At 54.6% G+C, this 15,544-nt stretch overlaps 1 protein-coding gene across 1 annotated transcript; it reads right to left on the bottom strand.

The window, feature by feature from the left end:
• Positions 1 to 2,975: 2,975 nt before the first annotated feature.
• Positions 2,976 to 13,957, bottom strand: PCGF1 (polycomb group ring finger 1). The gene is made up of 9 exons (XM_081021223.1): positions 13,821 to 13,957; positions 10,695 to 10,800; positions 8,554 to 8,706; positions 8,155 to 8,226; positions 7,861 to 7,966; positions 5,461 to 5,494; positions 4,486 to 4,572; positions 3,209 to 3,289; positions 2,976 to 3,120 (listed from the first exon to the last, which is right to left on the bottom strand). Exons 1-9 carry the CDS (start codon positions 13,914 to 13,916, stop codon positions 3,073 to 3,075), a joined length of 783 nt encoding a protein of 260 aa, XP_080877349.1. The 5' UTR covers positions 13,917 to 13,957; the 3' UTR covers positions 2,976 to 3,072.
• Between the last annotated feature and the right edge of the window lie 1,587 nt (positions 13,958 to 15,544).

Consider the following 15,544-nt stretch of genomic DNA (forward strand, 5'->3'; position numbering starts at 1 on the left):
AGCATCCCCTGCGGACGCCAGAATGGATCAGGCCCACAGCACAAGCCAAGCCTTACTTGGGAGACGCCACCCCTGTGCGTTTGGTTTGCAAAGGGGAGCCCAGAACCAGAGGACAGCTGTTCGGACTCCTCTCTCAATATGCTGCTAAGGGTTTATTCAGTTAAACCTGCTAAGCTGTCAAAAAGGGAGAGAGGCGCCAAAGGGTTTCGCAAAGTCAAGGCCGGATCCAGAGGCCATTCGGCACTTTCGGGTGACAGCAGAGAAGGGGCACGCAAAATCTGCAGGTGACAGAAAGCGGGCATGGGCTGCAAAACATTTTGCTGGGCTGGGCAGACAGCTGCAGAATGGAGTTTGGCAAGGACCAACGCCAGGTGGGACCCGCGGGAGAATGGAAAACCTCGTGATGGTGTTGGGAAGGAAGATATTTATGGGTACGCAATAAATTGGCCATGGGGATACCTCCGCAGGCGCTCTGGGGTTTCAGAAAGGAGAGTTGCTTGTCTCAGCACAGGGAAAGGCATCGAGTGTGGGCCGTGTGGCGCTGTGGGCAACCTGAGCTGGGCCGACACTAAATCAGCAAAGAAGGTGGCAGGCTGAAAAAGCCCCGGAGATGGAAACAAGAAATTCCGACGAAAGAAGAATGGCAGACGAAATTAATGGACTCTGCAGAATTGGACAAAATGACAGGAAGGATTCGAAACCTGCGGGACCAGAGATTCACAGAAGATTGGAAGAAGTATATAGATTATTTGAAGAGCATCTGTAATCAACAAATTACGCTAGTAGGACAACAAGAAGTTTTGTAAGGAGAAATATACGAAGTGTTACAAAGCAGGAAAAGATAGAGATATTGGTTATGAGTTTGAAATGTAATAGGGAAAATAAGAAATGCATACTAAGAGACTAGATTGGAAAATTTTCAGACAGGATTGATGGAAGTCCAAAAAATTGAATAAGATGTAAAAGTATGTTTAATTACTGTTGAAAATGATATGTTAAAAAACTAACAAAATTTTATATATATATGAAAAAGCCCTGGAGAACAGCAGGAAGGGCCCCCAGGAAACATGTGGGGCAGAAAAAGGCAGCAGCCACTGAAGCCAAAAGGGGTCTCATCTGCCGAGACTCCAGTGCCACAGAATCACAGGACTGCAGAGTGGGAAGGGACCCCATGGTCATCTAGTCCAACCCCCAGAATTGCAGGAATCACAACAAAAGGATCCCGGTGAGCCAGTGGAGAAGGCATGGGAAGTGGAAATGGGGAGGGGGCTGCAAGCTGGCCGGGCTTGGCTCCGTGGGATGGAGGCCTCCTGAATAAAGGAACTGGCCATCTGAAGCAGTTGGCCTACGGAACTCCCTCCCACAGGAGGCAGGGATGGCTTTAGAAGAAGATGAAACACCTTTATGTGGGACAGGGCTGTCCAAAGCTTCTGGGCACGATGGCTCTGCCTGGTCTCCACATCTGGAGGCAGCGATGCTTCTGAACAGCAGGTGCCAGAAACCACCGGAGGGGAGAGGGACCAGGTCTGATATGCTGTCCCAAGAGCCGGATGGAGCTTAGATCCCAAAGGCTCCCAAATTCAAGGCTGGAGGAGAAGAACCACCACGTCCGGCAGGAATCCTGCCCCCCCCCCAGGACTGTGCAATCCCTGAGAAGGGAGGTGGAGCCCCCTGAGAGGGTGGGCTCTGCCACTGTCCATTCAAGGCCCCCCTGGACCACAGAGATGGCCAAGACAGGAGCTGAAGGCTGGAGCCTGAACCCCGGAGACCTCGCTCCTCCGCCTCAAATCTTTCTCTTCCCACCCTAACTGGAAAACGACTCCCGCCAGGGGAAGGGCAGCGTGGCAGAGCGGTTCGTGTTGGGCTAGGACCCAGAAGGGACCCGGGTTCAAATCCTCCCTTGGCCACGAAGCTCACTGGCTGTGCCTTCGGGGGCCAGTCCCTGCTGCCTTGGCCCGGCCCCCCTCGCAGAACGGCTGTGGGGATTAAAAGGGGAGAGCCCTGGGAGGGAAGGCTGGGATATAAACGTAATGAGTAAATGAAGGGGGAAAGGCTTACTCCAGAGGAAGACATCTCCAAAAATGCTGCAGGGCCAAGAGGAATTGGCGATGGAGTCGGCAAGGAGGGAGGGGATGGAGCCCCCCCACTTTGAGGGCCGGCTCCAGCTGTGGGCATGAGGCCAGAGCTCAGGGGCACCTGTTACGTTTCCAGGAATCAAAGTGGGCAGGTGGGGGGGGGCTGGTTCACAGCCCAGGCTGCATGTGGACAAACGGCCCCCTCCCCAGAAATCCCAAGGACTCCAGGCAGGGATCTTGCTACACGCCCTCCCCCCTCCTGTTTTCTGACAGCTGCCCAGATGGCCACCCCCATTGGCCGCAACAGCAGCTCCTAATTGGCTGCGAGCCAGGGGGGTGCCCGTCTCCCCCCCCCCAAGCAATCAGGAGCTCATGACTGCATTATCGCCCATTATCTCTGGTGGAGGGAGAAGGGGGGGGGCTGGAATGAGGATCATTATTTGCTCATCACTCCTCATTGGAATTCTGACACCCAAAATGGGGGGGCGGAGAGAGGGGGGGTGACGGAGATTAATCTCCCCAGCCAGCGCAGCAACTGCCGCTTGGTAAACGCGCCTGAGCCGGCGGCGCATTAAATCACTGCACAGGAATGGGGAGGGGGGGTGGGCTGGGCTCCCTCCTCCCTCCCTGCAGGGATTCCAACCTCAAGCCCCCCCCCAAAGGCTGAAAACGGGAGCGTCACTGCCACCCGCTGGCCGATCTGAGAACTGCCACTTCTCTGAGTGGCGCTAGGAGACCCCCCCTTCCTGCCCAATTCCCACTGTTTGGGGGGGGGGCAGATGAGGACAACATGAGAATATTATTTCCTGCTCTCCTAGGAAAACACTGCTCAGCTCTGGCAGCAGGGACCAACGGGGCGTGCGGTTTTTCAGCGCTTTTATTCCAAAAAATAGACTCGTATTGAAGAGAAGGCAGGGCTTAAGTTAAAGGGCGGGAGGGAGGGCAGGCGGGGGGGTGGGGGGGCGGGGCTGGGGCTGCAGCCCGTCCCACGGCCCCCCTACCTCCTCTTCTCCTTCACGCTGTAGTTGAGCAGCAGAGGCGCCGGCTGCAAAGGGAAGAGAGGGGAGGAGGGTGAGTGTCTCTGATTTTCCCGGGAGAGGGGGGTCACCCCCCACAACCCACCCCCCACGTACCTTGCCAAACCAGCGAGAAAGCCAGAGCTGCTTGAGGGTCATGTGGTCGGGGAGCACCTCGTTGTTGAAGAGGATCTGCACCTGGAGGGGGCGGAGTCCCGTCAGCACCTGCCGGGTGGGACCCCCAGCTGCCTCCCCACACCTGGCGGGGGCCTCACCTTCCCGTTTCCTTGCAGGGAGACCACCTGCCCACCCACCCTCCCACCCACCCCGGGGCTGCCAACCTTTTTCGCATTTCAGATTTTGAGAGGGGGCAGTCACAAAACAGCTGCCATGGGGGGGTTGCAGAGATCAGGCAATGCTCATTTTAGAATCTTGGGGTTCCAGAGCTGAAAGGGACCCAAAGGGTCATCCATCCCAAGCCCCAGCCATGTATCCCCCCCCCCCCGGCTGCTGCTTCCTAACAGCCACAGGGAGCAATTCCTCCGTGTTCGGGGAGGGGAGTGCAAGGGGGTCACACCCCACATCTCACATAAATCACTTAGGGGGTTCCTGAGCCTTTAGCCCAATAACTGTCTTCCAAGGAAGACGAGATGTTCACCGTTTTTTGGTGGTCCTGTAGAAAAGTAAAAGACTTCTGGGAAATGATATATAATGTATTGAAAAAGAGGTTTAAGATACCTTCCCCCCCCCAAAAAAACCAGAGGCCTTTTTCACTTGGATTAACAGGGGAGGGAAGACCTAGGGACCTAAAAAGCTTATTTCTGCATGTGACAACAGCCGCAAGGATGTTGCTGGCCCAGAATTGGAAACAGGAGAAGAGATCAACAAAAGAAGAATGGAAAATTAAGAGGAGGGACTATGCTGAAATGGCAAAGATGAAAGCGAAGATCAGAGATCAGGTTGAGAAAAAGTTGGAGTAGGAATGGAAGGGATTTATAGATTATTTAAAAGACCGCTGTAAATATATTAAAACATTAGCGGGCTTGATGTAACATTTATGTAAGCAAATAATTGGAAATTAAGATCAACAAGAGGGAAAAACAAAGAATTTGGAGAAAAAATGAGGTGCAATAAATTTTGTAATCCAGGGGAGGGGTGGAAGGAAGTTATATTGTTCATTGTTTTTTGTGATTGATTGGAAAAACATTGAATTTATGAATTATTGTGATTATAAAATTTGAAAATAAAATATTTTTTTTAAAAAAGAGAGTGGTTGGCCGTTTTTTTGGGGGGGGGGTGAAGCTCAGCGTTGGAGCCCCTGCCCAGGATCAGCAAGAAAGGTCTTTGCAGCCCGCAGAAGTCAGACCGGCAACCCCTCCCCAACCCTTACTCACGTGTTGTAGCGCCAGCTCTAATCGGCAGCACAGAACCCGGCGGAGGTGGCGGATCTGGGCCCGTACCGAGCAGCGAACGTATTTGTGCTGGGGGAGGGAAGGAAAATTGAAATGGGGGTGAAGGGAGAGGCAGCCCCCTCCCCTCCATCCCGGGGGTGTTTTCTCTCACACAAATCCCCCCCCCCCCAGGTCTCCATCTCAAGGAACGGCAGAGACGGTGCCAAGAGAAGGGAGGGCATGTGCGAGCGCCCGGGTGGGGAGCCCCCCCCCACGCTCTGGCCATCAGCTGCCAGCCTCTCACTGCAGGATCATGGGGAGGGGGGCGTGCTGAGGGCAGGGCCGTCTTTACCAAGGGGCACAAGGGGTGTGGTGCACCTGGGCCTCAAATTCTGGGGGGAGCCAAATGTATTGGGGGGAGGGAAATGTATACCAGACCCTCTCAATTGGTGGCAGTGAAAAGCAATGGAGCAAAAGTCCCCCCCCCCCCCCGGTCAAATATTCCCAACAAGTCAGGAAATAAAAGCGGTCATTTCTGCTGCGCCGTTGTTACAGGTGAGCGATTTTCCTCCCCCAAAAAAGGTCAACAACTTTGAGTTCGCCCCCCCAAAAAAATCTGGGGGTGGCTAAACTAAATTTGGGGGTGCCGGGCGGATCTTTGCACCCCAGCGGTGCATATGCCAAAGACGGCGCTGGCCGAGGGGGAGATGGGAGAGTCCGAGTGGGCCTGGGGGGCCGGAGGTCCGAGGGGCCTCTGATGTTGTAGTCTATGCTGTTTTTAAGTCGCATTTTAATCAATGTTTTATATTTGCTGTTAGCCGCCCTGAGCCCGGTTTTTAAACCAGGAAGGGTGGGGTATAAATAAAAAAATTTATTATTATTATTATTATTATTATTATTATCCTCCTCCCACCTGGCCAGGTCTCCAGGCCCCCTTGTGCCGCAGCAAGAGCCCCCCCCCCATCCCGGCCTCCTCACCTGCAGGATGTACTTGTTCTTCTCTTTCCCAGAACTGCAGAAAGAAAGAAAGAAAGAAAGAAAGAAAGAAAGAAAGAAAGAAAGGGAATGAGAGCCACGCCAGCAAGCCATCTCCATGCTCTCTGCCCCACCAGGGGATATGCAAAGGGGGCGACCCACAAGACCCCTTCCTCCTCCCCACGGGAAGTGGGGAAGAGAGAGGAAACCATGCTGAGGGCAGGAGCTGCCGCCCTCCTTTCCTGACAAACCCCTGTGTTGCAAAAGAGAACGTCCACCATGTTTAGGCAACACGATGACCCTATACCTACGTAATAGATAATCTTTATAGAATTCTTTCTAACAATAACAAGTTCAAAATGAAATCTTAAGACTCAAAGCCTCTGAAAATCTTTAAATGAAGCGAGGTACCAAACTTTGTATGATGAAAGATAAGCTGTGAAGCTTTGTGTATTCCGCAAATATAATGTCCAACATTGAACAGAGATTCCGGATATTGACTGCTGTTTCGTAGATCTTTGTCAGCGTGGTGGGAGAATATAGAATTGTTTCAGGTAAGAATGCAATCACTGTAATGATGTCGTCACATGAGCACTGCTCCACAGCAATTGATATTTTCATTCACATAGATTCATTCGAAGTAAGATGGGTTTATGAAACAAATTCTATATTCTTTCAGAGACTTTGAGTCTAAGATTTCATTTTGAACTTGTTATTGTTTGAAAGAATTCTACAAAGATTGTCTATTACGCAGGTATATGGTCATCGTGTTGCCCAACCATTCTTGATGCCCTCCTTTCCTGGGCGCCCCCCCCCCCCAGCTGGAGAAGAGCCCCTGCCATTTCCCAAGGGGCCCGGCTCTTGCTCTGCGCCCCCCCCCCCCAGAAAGGCCGGTGGCTCCTTGCCTTGGTTGTGGTGGAAGCACCAAAGCGCCCCCTAGTGCTATGCTGGGGCACCACAGCCTGTCCTGGAGGAGGGAGAGGGAAGAGCCCCCCCCCCACTGGCAGGCTAGTTGTGGGGCACTGGGGGCTCACCTCTAGAGGGGCACAAGAAGCCAGGAGCTGGGAAGACCCACCGCCCATCTCTTGCAACCCCACCCAGTGGGAAAACGCACCCCCCAGCAGCAAAGAGAGCCTTGAGCTGAAGACCAGGCAGGGCTGGGGGGCACATGCCCACTCGGCCGGGAGGCTCACTGGACGGCTGCCCTTCAAAGGATGCCAACAGGCAGGTGGTAAACTCCCTCTTGCAGCCCAGAGCCCACCCCCCCAGCCACGGAGGGGCCTGTGGAGTCGGCAACTCTGGGTAACTGAAGCAAGCGAGTCAAGCCACGCGCTACAGGGAAGGCAAACTTTCACTGCCCCCCCCCATCCCGCTGCCTCAAGTTTCCCTGGGACCCTGCAGGCCAGTCCAGTGCTATGTCCAGGGCCGGATTGAGGTTGGATGAGGCCCTCAGCTCCTCAAGTTAACGGGGCCCTTTCTATGCCCAGCTGTCCTTTGTCCAATAACAAATTGTCACAGTTTTTTGTGTTGAATACTGTATTTTTCGCTCCATAAGGCGCACCTGACCATAAGACGCACCTAGTTTTTAGAGGGGGAACGCAAGAAAAAAATTTTTTTTTTTAAAGGGAGCGCTGGGCAGAGCCTGTCTGCATCCCGGCCTCTGCTCAGCGCTGCCTTTCACGAGCCGCGCGGAGCGTGTGTGCGGCGCTTGGGGGCTTTCCCCGCCTGCCTCCCGCCTGCATTCGCTCCATAAGACGCACACACATTTCCCCTTACTTTTTAGGAGGGGAAAAAGTGTGTCTTATGGAGCGAAAAATACGGTAGATGCTATATGGTCATTGATGGACCTAAGAGGTATCCCAAGCCATTTGCACATTACAAAATATGTATTTTATCCAATTGTTATATTAACAGTGAAATACAATTCAGAAGTATATTAATAGTGAAATAATTATTAAGCTCTAACTTAAAAAGATTTTTTATATTTTAGGGAGCAGGCTAGCAGGTGGGGCCCATGACTTACATCTTAGGAGCCTACGCAACACAAAACACTGTTGCTGTGTGTAGGTTTTATTTGCTTTTTATCTTATATTTTGGAAATGTACGTTCAGTGTTTTTTTTTCCTTTAAATTTTTTGGGGGCCCCAAAAAGAGAGTAGGGCCCTAAGCTACGGCTTGTTTAGCTTATACGTAAATCCGGCACTGGCTCTGTCCCTGAGACCACCTCCTGCCGCTGCCCCACAGACACTGCCTGGAGGTGCAAAGGCACAGTTCTGGGCCCCCCAGCAGCTGCACCACTGGAGACAGGGCTGGGCGAGGACTGGAACCTGCCCCAGGTCTGCCTGCGAGAGCCCCCCTCCTTTGAGAGCACTCCTCCCGGCCTCCCCCCCCCCCGTCGCCTCACCTCTGTTTCTCCAGGCACAGCAAGACGTGCTCATCGAAGCGGTAGTAATGGGCCCGCGAGTGGTCAAAGGTGGTGTAGGGCAGGCCCACGCGGTCAGAGGCCGAGTCTGGGGGGGGGGAGGAAGCAGTCAGGACCCTTGCGCCCCCTCCCTTTCCGCAAAGGAGGCCTGGCAACCCACCCCTCCTCTTCCTCCTCCTCCTCCTCCTGCCCCCCCCCAATTCAGGCTCCTTTGCTCCGTTCCCTGCTGGTGCAGGACCGGGGGGGGGGGGGAGGTCAAAAGGAAAGCGCCCCCACCTTCGTTGCTGGGTTGGCTGACGCGCTCCAGGCCGCGGGATTGGTAGAACTCACGGATCCTCTTCTCCTCACCTGGGGGGGGGGAGAGGGGGGCAGAAGAGAGCCGGCCGTCGCTGGAGTCAGGGGGCAAATCTTGGCCAGCTTGCACTGACCCTCCAAAAGGGGGGAGAAGGATGGGGGGGGCTTGTCTCTTTCCTATGCTCAGGTAGAGGCCCCTCCCAGGGTGGAGCCCCCCTGCAAGTGGAGGCTTGTGGCCCTCCCAGCGTGGCCCCCCAGGGGCACCAGGGGCAGCAGGCAATGTCCCTCTTCGCCTCAGAGGCTGCTGCCCTGACGCCTGCCCTGGGGGGGGGGGGCCCAGAGGAGGCAGGAGGGCCCCCCCCGCTCCCTCCCCGCACTTACTCTCCTGCAGTCCCGGCACCAGCTTGTAGACGATGTCCTGCATGACGCGGTCCAGCTTGAGGTTGAGCAGGGGCTGCGTCTCGTGGATCTTGGTGCTGCACATGGGACAGTACTTGCTGGTCTGCAGGTACTTCACAATGCAGCTCTTGCAGACTGGGAGAGAGGGAGGGGGGGCGCCATGAGCCTCGGTCCAGCATATCTGAAGGAGCGTTTCCACCCCCATCGTTCAGCCCAGACACTGAGGTCTAGTGCCGAGGGCCTTCTGGTGGTTCCCTCGCTGCAAGAAGCCAAGTTACAGGGAACCCAGCGAAATAAGAACATTATTCAGGGCCTTCCTGGTGGTGGCGCCCTCCCTGTGGAACGCCCTCCCACCAGATGTCAAAGAGAACAACAACTACCAGGCTTTTAGAAGACATCTGAAGGCAGCCCTCTTTAGGGAAGCTTTTAATGTTTAACAGACCACTGTATTTTAATACTTTGTTGGAAGCCGCCCAGAGTGGCTGGGGAAGCCCAGCCAGATGGGCAGGGTATAAATAATAAATTATTATTATTATTATTATTATTAGGGGGTCCCACCGGGGCAACGCTCCAAAAGGCGGCCTGCCCATACTCCGCACAGAGCCCCTTTCCCTCTCGACCACAGGAATGACCAGGAGAGGAAACCCCATTGATCTTTCAGCTTCAGAGGTTCCCAAACCTTTCCGGCCCCCCCCGAGCTGGGTGATCTTGCACCCCTGGCAGAACTGTCCAGATTACGCCCCCCCTCAAGCCACGGACAAATGAGCTCTTCTTTCCATCTCTCCTCCACCCCCCCCTTCCAGCCATTCAATTCACCCTCTATTTAAAACCATTTCTAATGAGGCAATAATCAATATTTATATTTGCGGACATACTTTTAGCCAATTTTGCACCCCCGCCCATCAGATGCGGCCCTGGCAGGGGCCCACCTCACCACTCCCAAGCTATGGCCCTGCCCCCCCCTTGGTTCCACAGGCTCATCCCCAATGCCCCCTACCCTATGAAAAGTGTCTTTCAAAACAGCAGTTTGCAAAACCCACCAAACAAGATAATACAGTAAAACCCAAAAGAGTTACAATTAGTTGAACGTTTCTTCAAAATCCAGCTGAAGCTATTTAGATTAATTCAATGAAACTGATGAATGTGTGGACCAGTGATACCAGTCTGACAGTTATTTAAACCCCCAGCATCCCCCCCCCCCGGTTGCCTCCTCGTCTCTTAGCACCCCCCCAGCACCCAAGGGCGCTACCACCTACTTTGGGAACCACTGGTCTCGCCCTCAGATGGCTGTTAACCAGAAGGTTGGGGGTCTGAGCCCCCACAGGGATGGCGCTTGGGCCAGACGACCCTCGGCGTCCCTTCTGCTCTGGAAGGGAATCCCCCCCTTCCTGCTTGTGCATGTCAGACACGCCCCCCCCCATCTCTGCTTTCCAGCGTTTCCCTCCAGGCAAGGAGGGGGAGCACCCTTTTCGAGGAGGAGTTTGGGGTGGGGCGATTTTAACTTCAGAGCAACAACCTCCACCTGCACTGCCTCCCCCCCCCCCATTGCTCTGGCCCCCCTACTGCTGGCATGTGGCCCCTGGCAGATTTCCTCCCAAGGGAAGGTGGCCCTCATCGGCAAAAGGCTGCTCCTTCTGGTCTGCCCCGCGGAGGACCTTAAGGTCCACAAATGACAAAAAGCCGCAAGGTGGTTAGATTGGTCTCAACTAGGGCCAGGGCCTTTTCAGTACTGGCCCCGACTTGGTGGAACTCTCTGCCACAAGAGATCAGGGCCCTGCGGGATTAGACATCTTTCCGCAGGGCCTGCAAGACAGAGCTGCTCCGCCTGGCCTTAGGTCTGGATTCAAGTCTGACCCTTATATTTCCCTCCCCTTATGGTCTTGATCTATCGGCTACATTTGAGGCTCCATTTTAACCTGTATTTTAAATTGGGTTTCCCCCCTTCCCCCCATTATGTTTTTACTGCGATTTTATTGGTGTTAGCCGCCCTGAGCCTGGCTCTGCCTGGGGTGGGCAGGGTATAAATAAAATTTATTATTATTTATTACTAACACACCTCTCTTTGGTCAGGAACATGCCTCTCCCCCCGGTCCCCCCTCCCCGCTTTCCCTGGTGCTACTCACAGGTGTGCAGGCATTCGGTGATGGTCGTGGCATCGATGAAGTATCCGGCGCAAAGGAAGCAGACAATGTGCTCGTTCAGCTCCTTCATCTTCACCCTCACCTCCTCCTAGGGAGGAGTTAGACCATAGTTAGACCATGGGTAGGCAAACTAAGGCCCGGGGGCCGGATCCAGCCCAATCTCCTTCTCAATCCGGCCTGATGATGGTGTGTTTTTACATGAGCAGAACGTGTCCTTTTATTTAAAATGCATCTCTGGGTTATTTGTGGGGCATAGGAATTAATTCATTTTTTCCCTTCAAAATATAGTCCGGCCCCCCACAAGGTCTGAGGGACAGTGGACCGGCCCCCTGCTGAAAAAGGTTGCTGACCCCTGGATTAGACAGATGGGGGGGGGGAGCTCCTCAGCTCCTCCCTCCCAGCCGGCCAAGAGAGCTGCTCCTCTACCATCTCTCTCTCCATAGAATTTTAGTTTGAGAAGGGACCCCCAGAGTCATCTAGTCCAGCCCCCTCCATTGCCAGCCCAATGCCCACTGCTCAAAGCCTTAGCCCCCCGTTTGAAAGACGGGTCCCAGGGGGCCCCCACCAGCCTGCTGGAGGGACAGCTTGACCCACCCTCTTATCCCTGTGCCCAAGTCCAGAGCTAAAAGGCCCGAGTTCAAAACCCGCCTCTGCCATGGCCTCTTTCTCTAGTCTTGGTCAAATTTCCCTCTCTCCTTTAGACCCCCCTCCCCCGCCACAGAACAAGCCTCCCCAAATGAAGACGGGCTCCGTGAACATCCCTTTGCCCCTGCGGATCGTGTCCCGCCTCAAGTCCTCAGCCTTGCTTTTCCGCATCTCCTCTGAATATTGGGTTGACTTGATGCCGTTCCCAGAATGTCTGTTCTTGTGCCCTTATGCCCATTTAAACCGTCCCCACATCAGGCAGGGTGTCCTCATCTCCCAGGGAGACCCAAAGGGGTAGGATCCGAGTACCAGAGCAGCCCTCTCCCCTCAAAGCTGGTGGCCATGACTGCCTCTTGTGGCAGTGAGTTCCACCGTTTAACTATGCGCTGTGGAAAGACGGACTTTCTTCCTCTGACCTACGAGAGAGGGAGGGATGCCAAAGTCTGGACCTGCCTGGTGACAGGTGAGCAGTTTGCCTGCCTTTGCCATGAGAGGCTTCTAGCGCCCAGTTCTCCCTCCAGTGGGCGCCTGGCTCAACAAACTCCAACTCCCATCATTCCTGGCCACTGGCTGGGCTTGCTTGAAGTTGTAGTTCTGCAACACCTGGAGGCCAAAGATTCCTCCCAGCCGGCTCTGAAATCAAGAGCTGCCCTTTGGCCAGGAAATGGCCTGAGGTGAGTCTCAGTTTGCCTGCCTGAGAAATGGGGCCAGCGACAACTTGCTCTTCTCAGGACAAAGTCTTGCGGCACCTGAAAGACCAGCACGTTTTGTCCATAAATGTCACTTGGTCCGGCAGCCCCTGAAGATGCCAGGGCAGTGCAATGGTTAAGCGTTGGACTGGGAATTGGGAGACGCGGGTTCGAGTCCCCCCTCACCCAAGAAACTCACAGGGTCGTTGTGGTAAAATGGAGGAGGGGAGAACCAAGAGCTCCTTGTGGGGAAGGTGGCATTTACAAACAGGAAACAAAATGAAATATCTGTAGGAAGCGAATCTGTCTGTGGCTGATCTGCCACAAGACTCTTTTTACAGCATCCAACCCATAATGCCACACTTTGAGGTGGCCAGGAAGGTGGCATGGGTGCTAATGGGGTTAAGGCAGGGCCAGATTTAGATTTTATGAGGCCCTCAGCTCCTGAAGATAATGGGGCCCTTTCTATGTCCAGCTGTCCTTTGTCAGCAACAAATTGTCGCTGTTTTTTGTGTTGAATAGATGCTATATGGTCATTTATGGACCTCAAGCCATTTGCACAGCATCTTAAAAAGCAGAGACATCACCTTGCCAACAAAGGTCCGTATAGTTCAAGCTCTGGTTTTCCCAGTAGTGAGGTATGGAAGTGAGAGCTAGACCGTAAAGAAGGCTGATCGCCAAAGAATGGATGCTTTTGAATTCTGGTGCTGGAGGAGACTCTTGAGAGTCTCATGGACTGCAAGAAGATCAAACCTCTCCATTCTGAAGGAAATCAGCCCTGAGTGCTCACTGGAAGGACAGATCCTGAAGCTGAGGCTCCAAGACTTTGGCCACCTCATGAGAAGAGAAGACTCCCTGGAAAAGACCCTGATGCTGGGAAAGATGGAGGGCACAAGGAGAAGGGGACGACGGAGGGTGAGATGGTGGGACAGTGTTCTCGAAGCGACCAGCATGAGTTTGACCAAACTGCAGGAGGCAGTGGAAGACAGGAGGGCCTGGCGTGCTCTGGTCCAGGGGGTCACAAAGAGGCGGACACCACAAAACGACTAAACAACAACAAAACCATACAACCAGTCCATGCCAAATGTCAGTGCCCTATATATAGAAAGGAACAAACCAGTGATATTTTAGGGAGCAAACTAGTAGGTGGGGCCCAGGACTTACATCACAGGAGCCTACACAACACAAAACACTCTTGCTGTAGGTAGGTTGTATTTCATTTATTTTGTATCTTATATTTTGGAAATGGACATCCAGGTTTTCCCCCATTAATTTTTTGGGGGCCACAAGAGAGTGGGCCCCCAAGCTAGAGCTTGTTGAGCTTGTACGTAAATGCGGCACTGGGTGAAGGCAGCGTCCTCAGAAACGCAGGCCCCCCCCCCCCGCATGGTGGTGGCAGGTGGCACCCGAGAGAAGGAAGGGGCCCGCGCAGCAGGGGGCTGGACTAGATGTCCCTCGGGGTTCCCTCCTAACTCTCCCATGCTGGGATCCTATGACCCCCCACAGGAGTGCGGCTCCTGCGCCTTTAACAGGGAAGGGACCCCACGGGGTCATCCAGCCCAACCCCAGAACTCCAGTCGGCGCCCTCGACCAATCAGGGGGTCAGAAGCCGAGGGGACTCTCCTTAGCTCCGCCCCTGAGCGCGAGGGCGGGGCCACGCCTTTCCCCGCCCCTCTGCGCACGCTGCCGCGGCTCCCCTGCTGCGCATGCGCCCCGGCCCCCGGCGCCCCCGCCTGGCCCCCGCTTCCCCGTCCCGGTCCCGCGGGGGCCTCACCTCGTTGCGGAGCGGGTCCATCTTGTAGACGGCCTGGAGCTGGTTGCGGAGCCGCATCGCGATGGCCATCGGGCCCCCCGGAGGAGGAGACGCCATCTTGGAGCCGCCTCGCCCACTTCCGGGTTGGCCGGGGGCGGGGCCTGTCGCCGCGGGGAGCGCGCGGGGCACGCCGGGAGTTGTAGTTGGCGCCCGGGCGAAAGCGAGGGAGGAAGGAGGGGCGACTCTCGCTCCGCCCCCGTTAACCCCTCCTGCGCCGGGCGAGGTTCCCGCTCTGGCCACCAGGGGGAGCAGCCAGGCTCGACGGGGCGGGCGCCGGAGGATCCCCGTCGGATGCGCCCGAAGGAGACGCGGATCTCCGGCCAGGGAAGCCCGCCAGCCAGGCGCGCCCAGCCCGGAGGAGAGCCCCGAAGGGCCGCCCCCTCGAAGAAGGCCCGAGCTTGTTCCGCGCTGCTCCAGGGGCGAGGCCCGGAAGGAAGGATCCCGACGAGAAGAAATTATGCTCCGTCAAAATAAATTAAAAAATTCTCCAGTAGCACCTTAAAGGGTAAAGGGTTGAGATGGAATTTCCTTTCTTCTCATTTGAATCTATTGATTTGGATCCTGCTGAACTTAGTTAGTTAGTCAGTTAAAAAGGTAAAGGGACCCCTGACCATTAGGTCCAGTCGTGGCCGACTCTGAGTTTGCGGCGCTCATCTCGCTTTACTGGCCGAGGGAGCCAGCGTACAGCTTCCGGGTCATGTGGCCAGCAGGACTAAGCCGCTTCTGGCGAACCAGAGCAGCACACGGAAACGCCGTTTACCTTCCCGCTGGAGTGGTACCTATTTATCTACTTGGACTTTGACGTGCTTTTGAACTGCTAGGCTGGCAGGAGGTGGGACTGAGCAATGGGAGCTCACCCCGTTGCGGGGATTCGAACCGCCAACCTTCTGATCGGCAAGTCCTAGGCTCAGTGGTTTAACCCACAGTGCCACCCGCATCCCTTAGTAGCACCTTAGAGACCAACTAAGTTTGTTCTGGGTATAAGTGAAGAAGTGTGCATGCACACGAAAGCTTATGAGATTAAGAGTAGTAGTAGTAGTAATAATAATAATAATAATAATAATAATATATTATTTATACCCCACCCACCTGGCTGGGTTTCCCCAGCCACTCTGGGCGGCTCCCAACCGAATATTAAACACAATACAGCATTAATCTTTAAAAACTTCCCTAAACAGGGCTGCCTTCAGATGCCTTTTAAAAGTCAGATACTGTAGTTCCTTATTGCCTTGACATCTGGTGGGAGGGTGTTCCACAGGGCAGGCGCCACCACCAAGAAGGCCCTCTGCCTGGTTCCCTGTAACCTCACTTCTCACAATGAGGGAACCACCAGAAGGCCCTCAGAGCTGGACCCCAGTGTCCGGGCAGAACGATGGGGGTGAAGACGCTCCTTCAGGTATACTGGACTGAGGCCATTTAGGGCTTTCACGGTCAGCACCAACACTTTGAATTGTGCTCGGAAACGTACTGGGAGCCAATGTAGGTCTTTCAAGACCGGTGTTGTGTGGTCTCTGCGGCCGCTCCCAGTCACCAGTCTAGCTGCTGCATTCTGGATTAATTGCAGTTTCCGGGTCACTTTCAAAGGTAGCCCCACGAAGAGCGCTTTGCAGTAGTCCAAGTGGGAGATAAGCAGAGCATGCACCACTCTGTAGGTGGGCATGGAGGGCCTCATCCTGCGTACCAGA

This window comes from Podarcis pityusensis (assembly GCF_964106645.2).
Source record: "Podarcis pityusensis genome assembly, chromosome: 9".
Lineage (NCBI taxonomy): Eukaryota > Metazoa > Chordata > Lepidosauria > Squamata > Lacertidae > Podarcis > Podarcis pityusensis.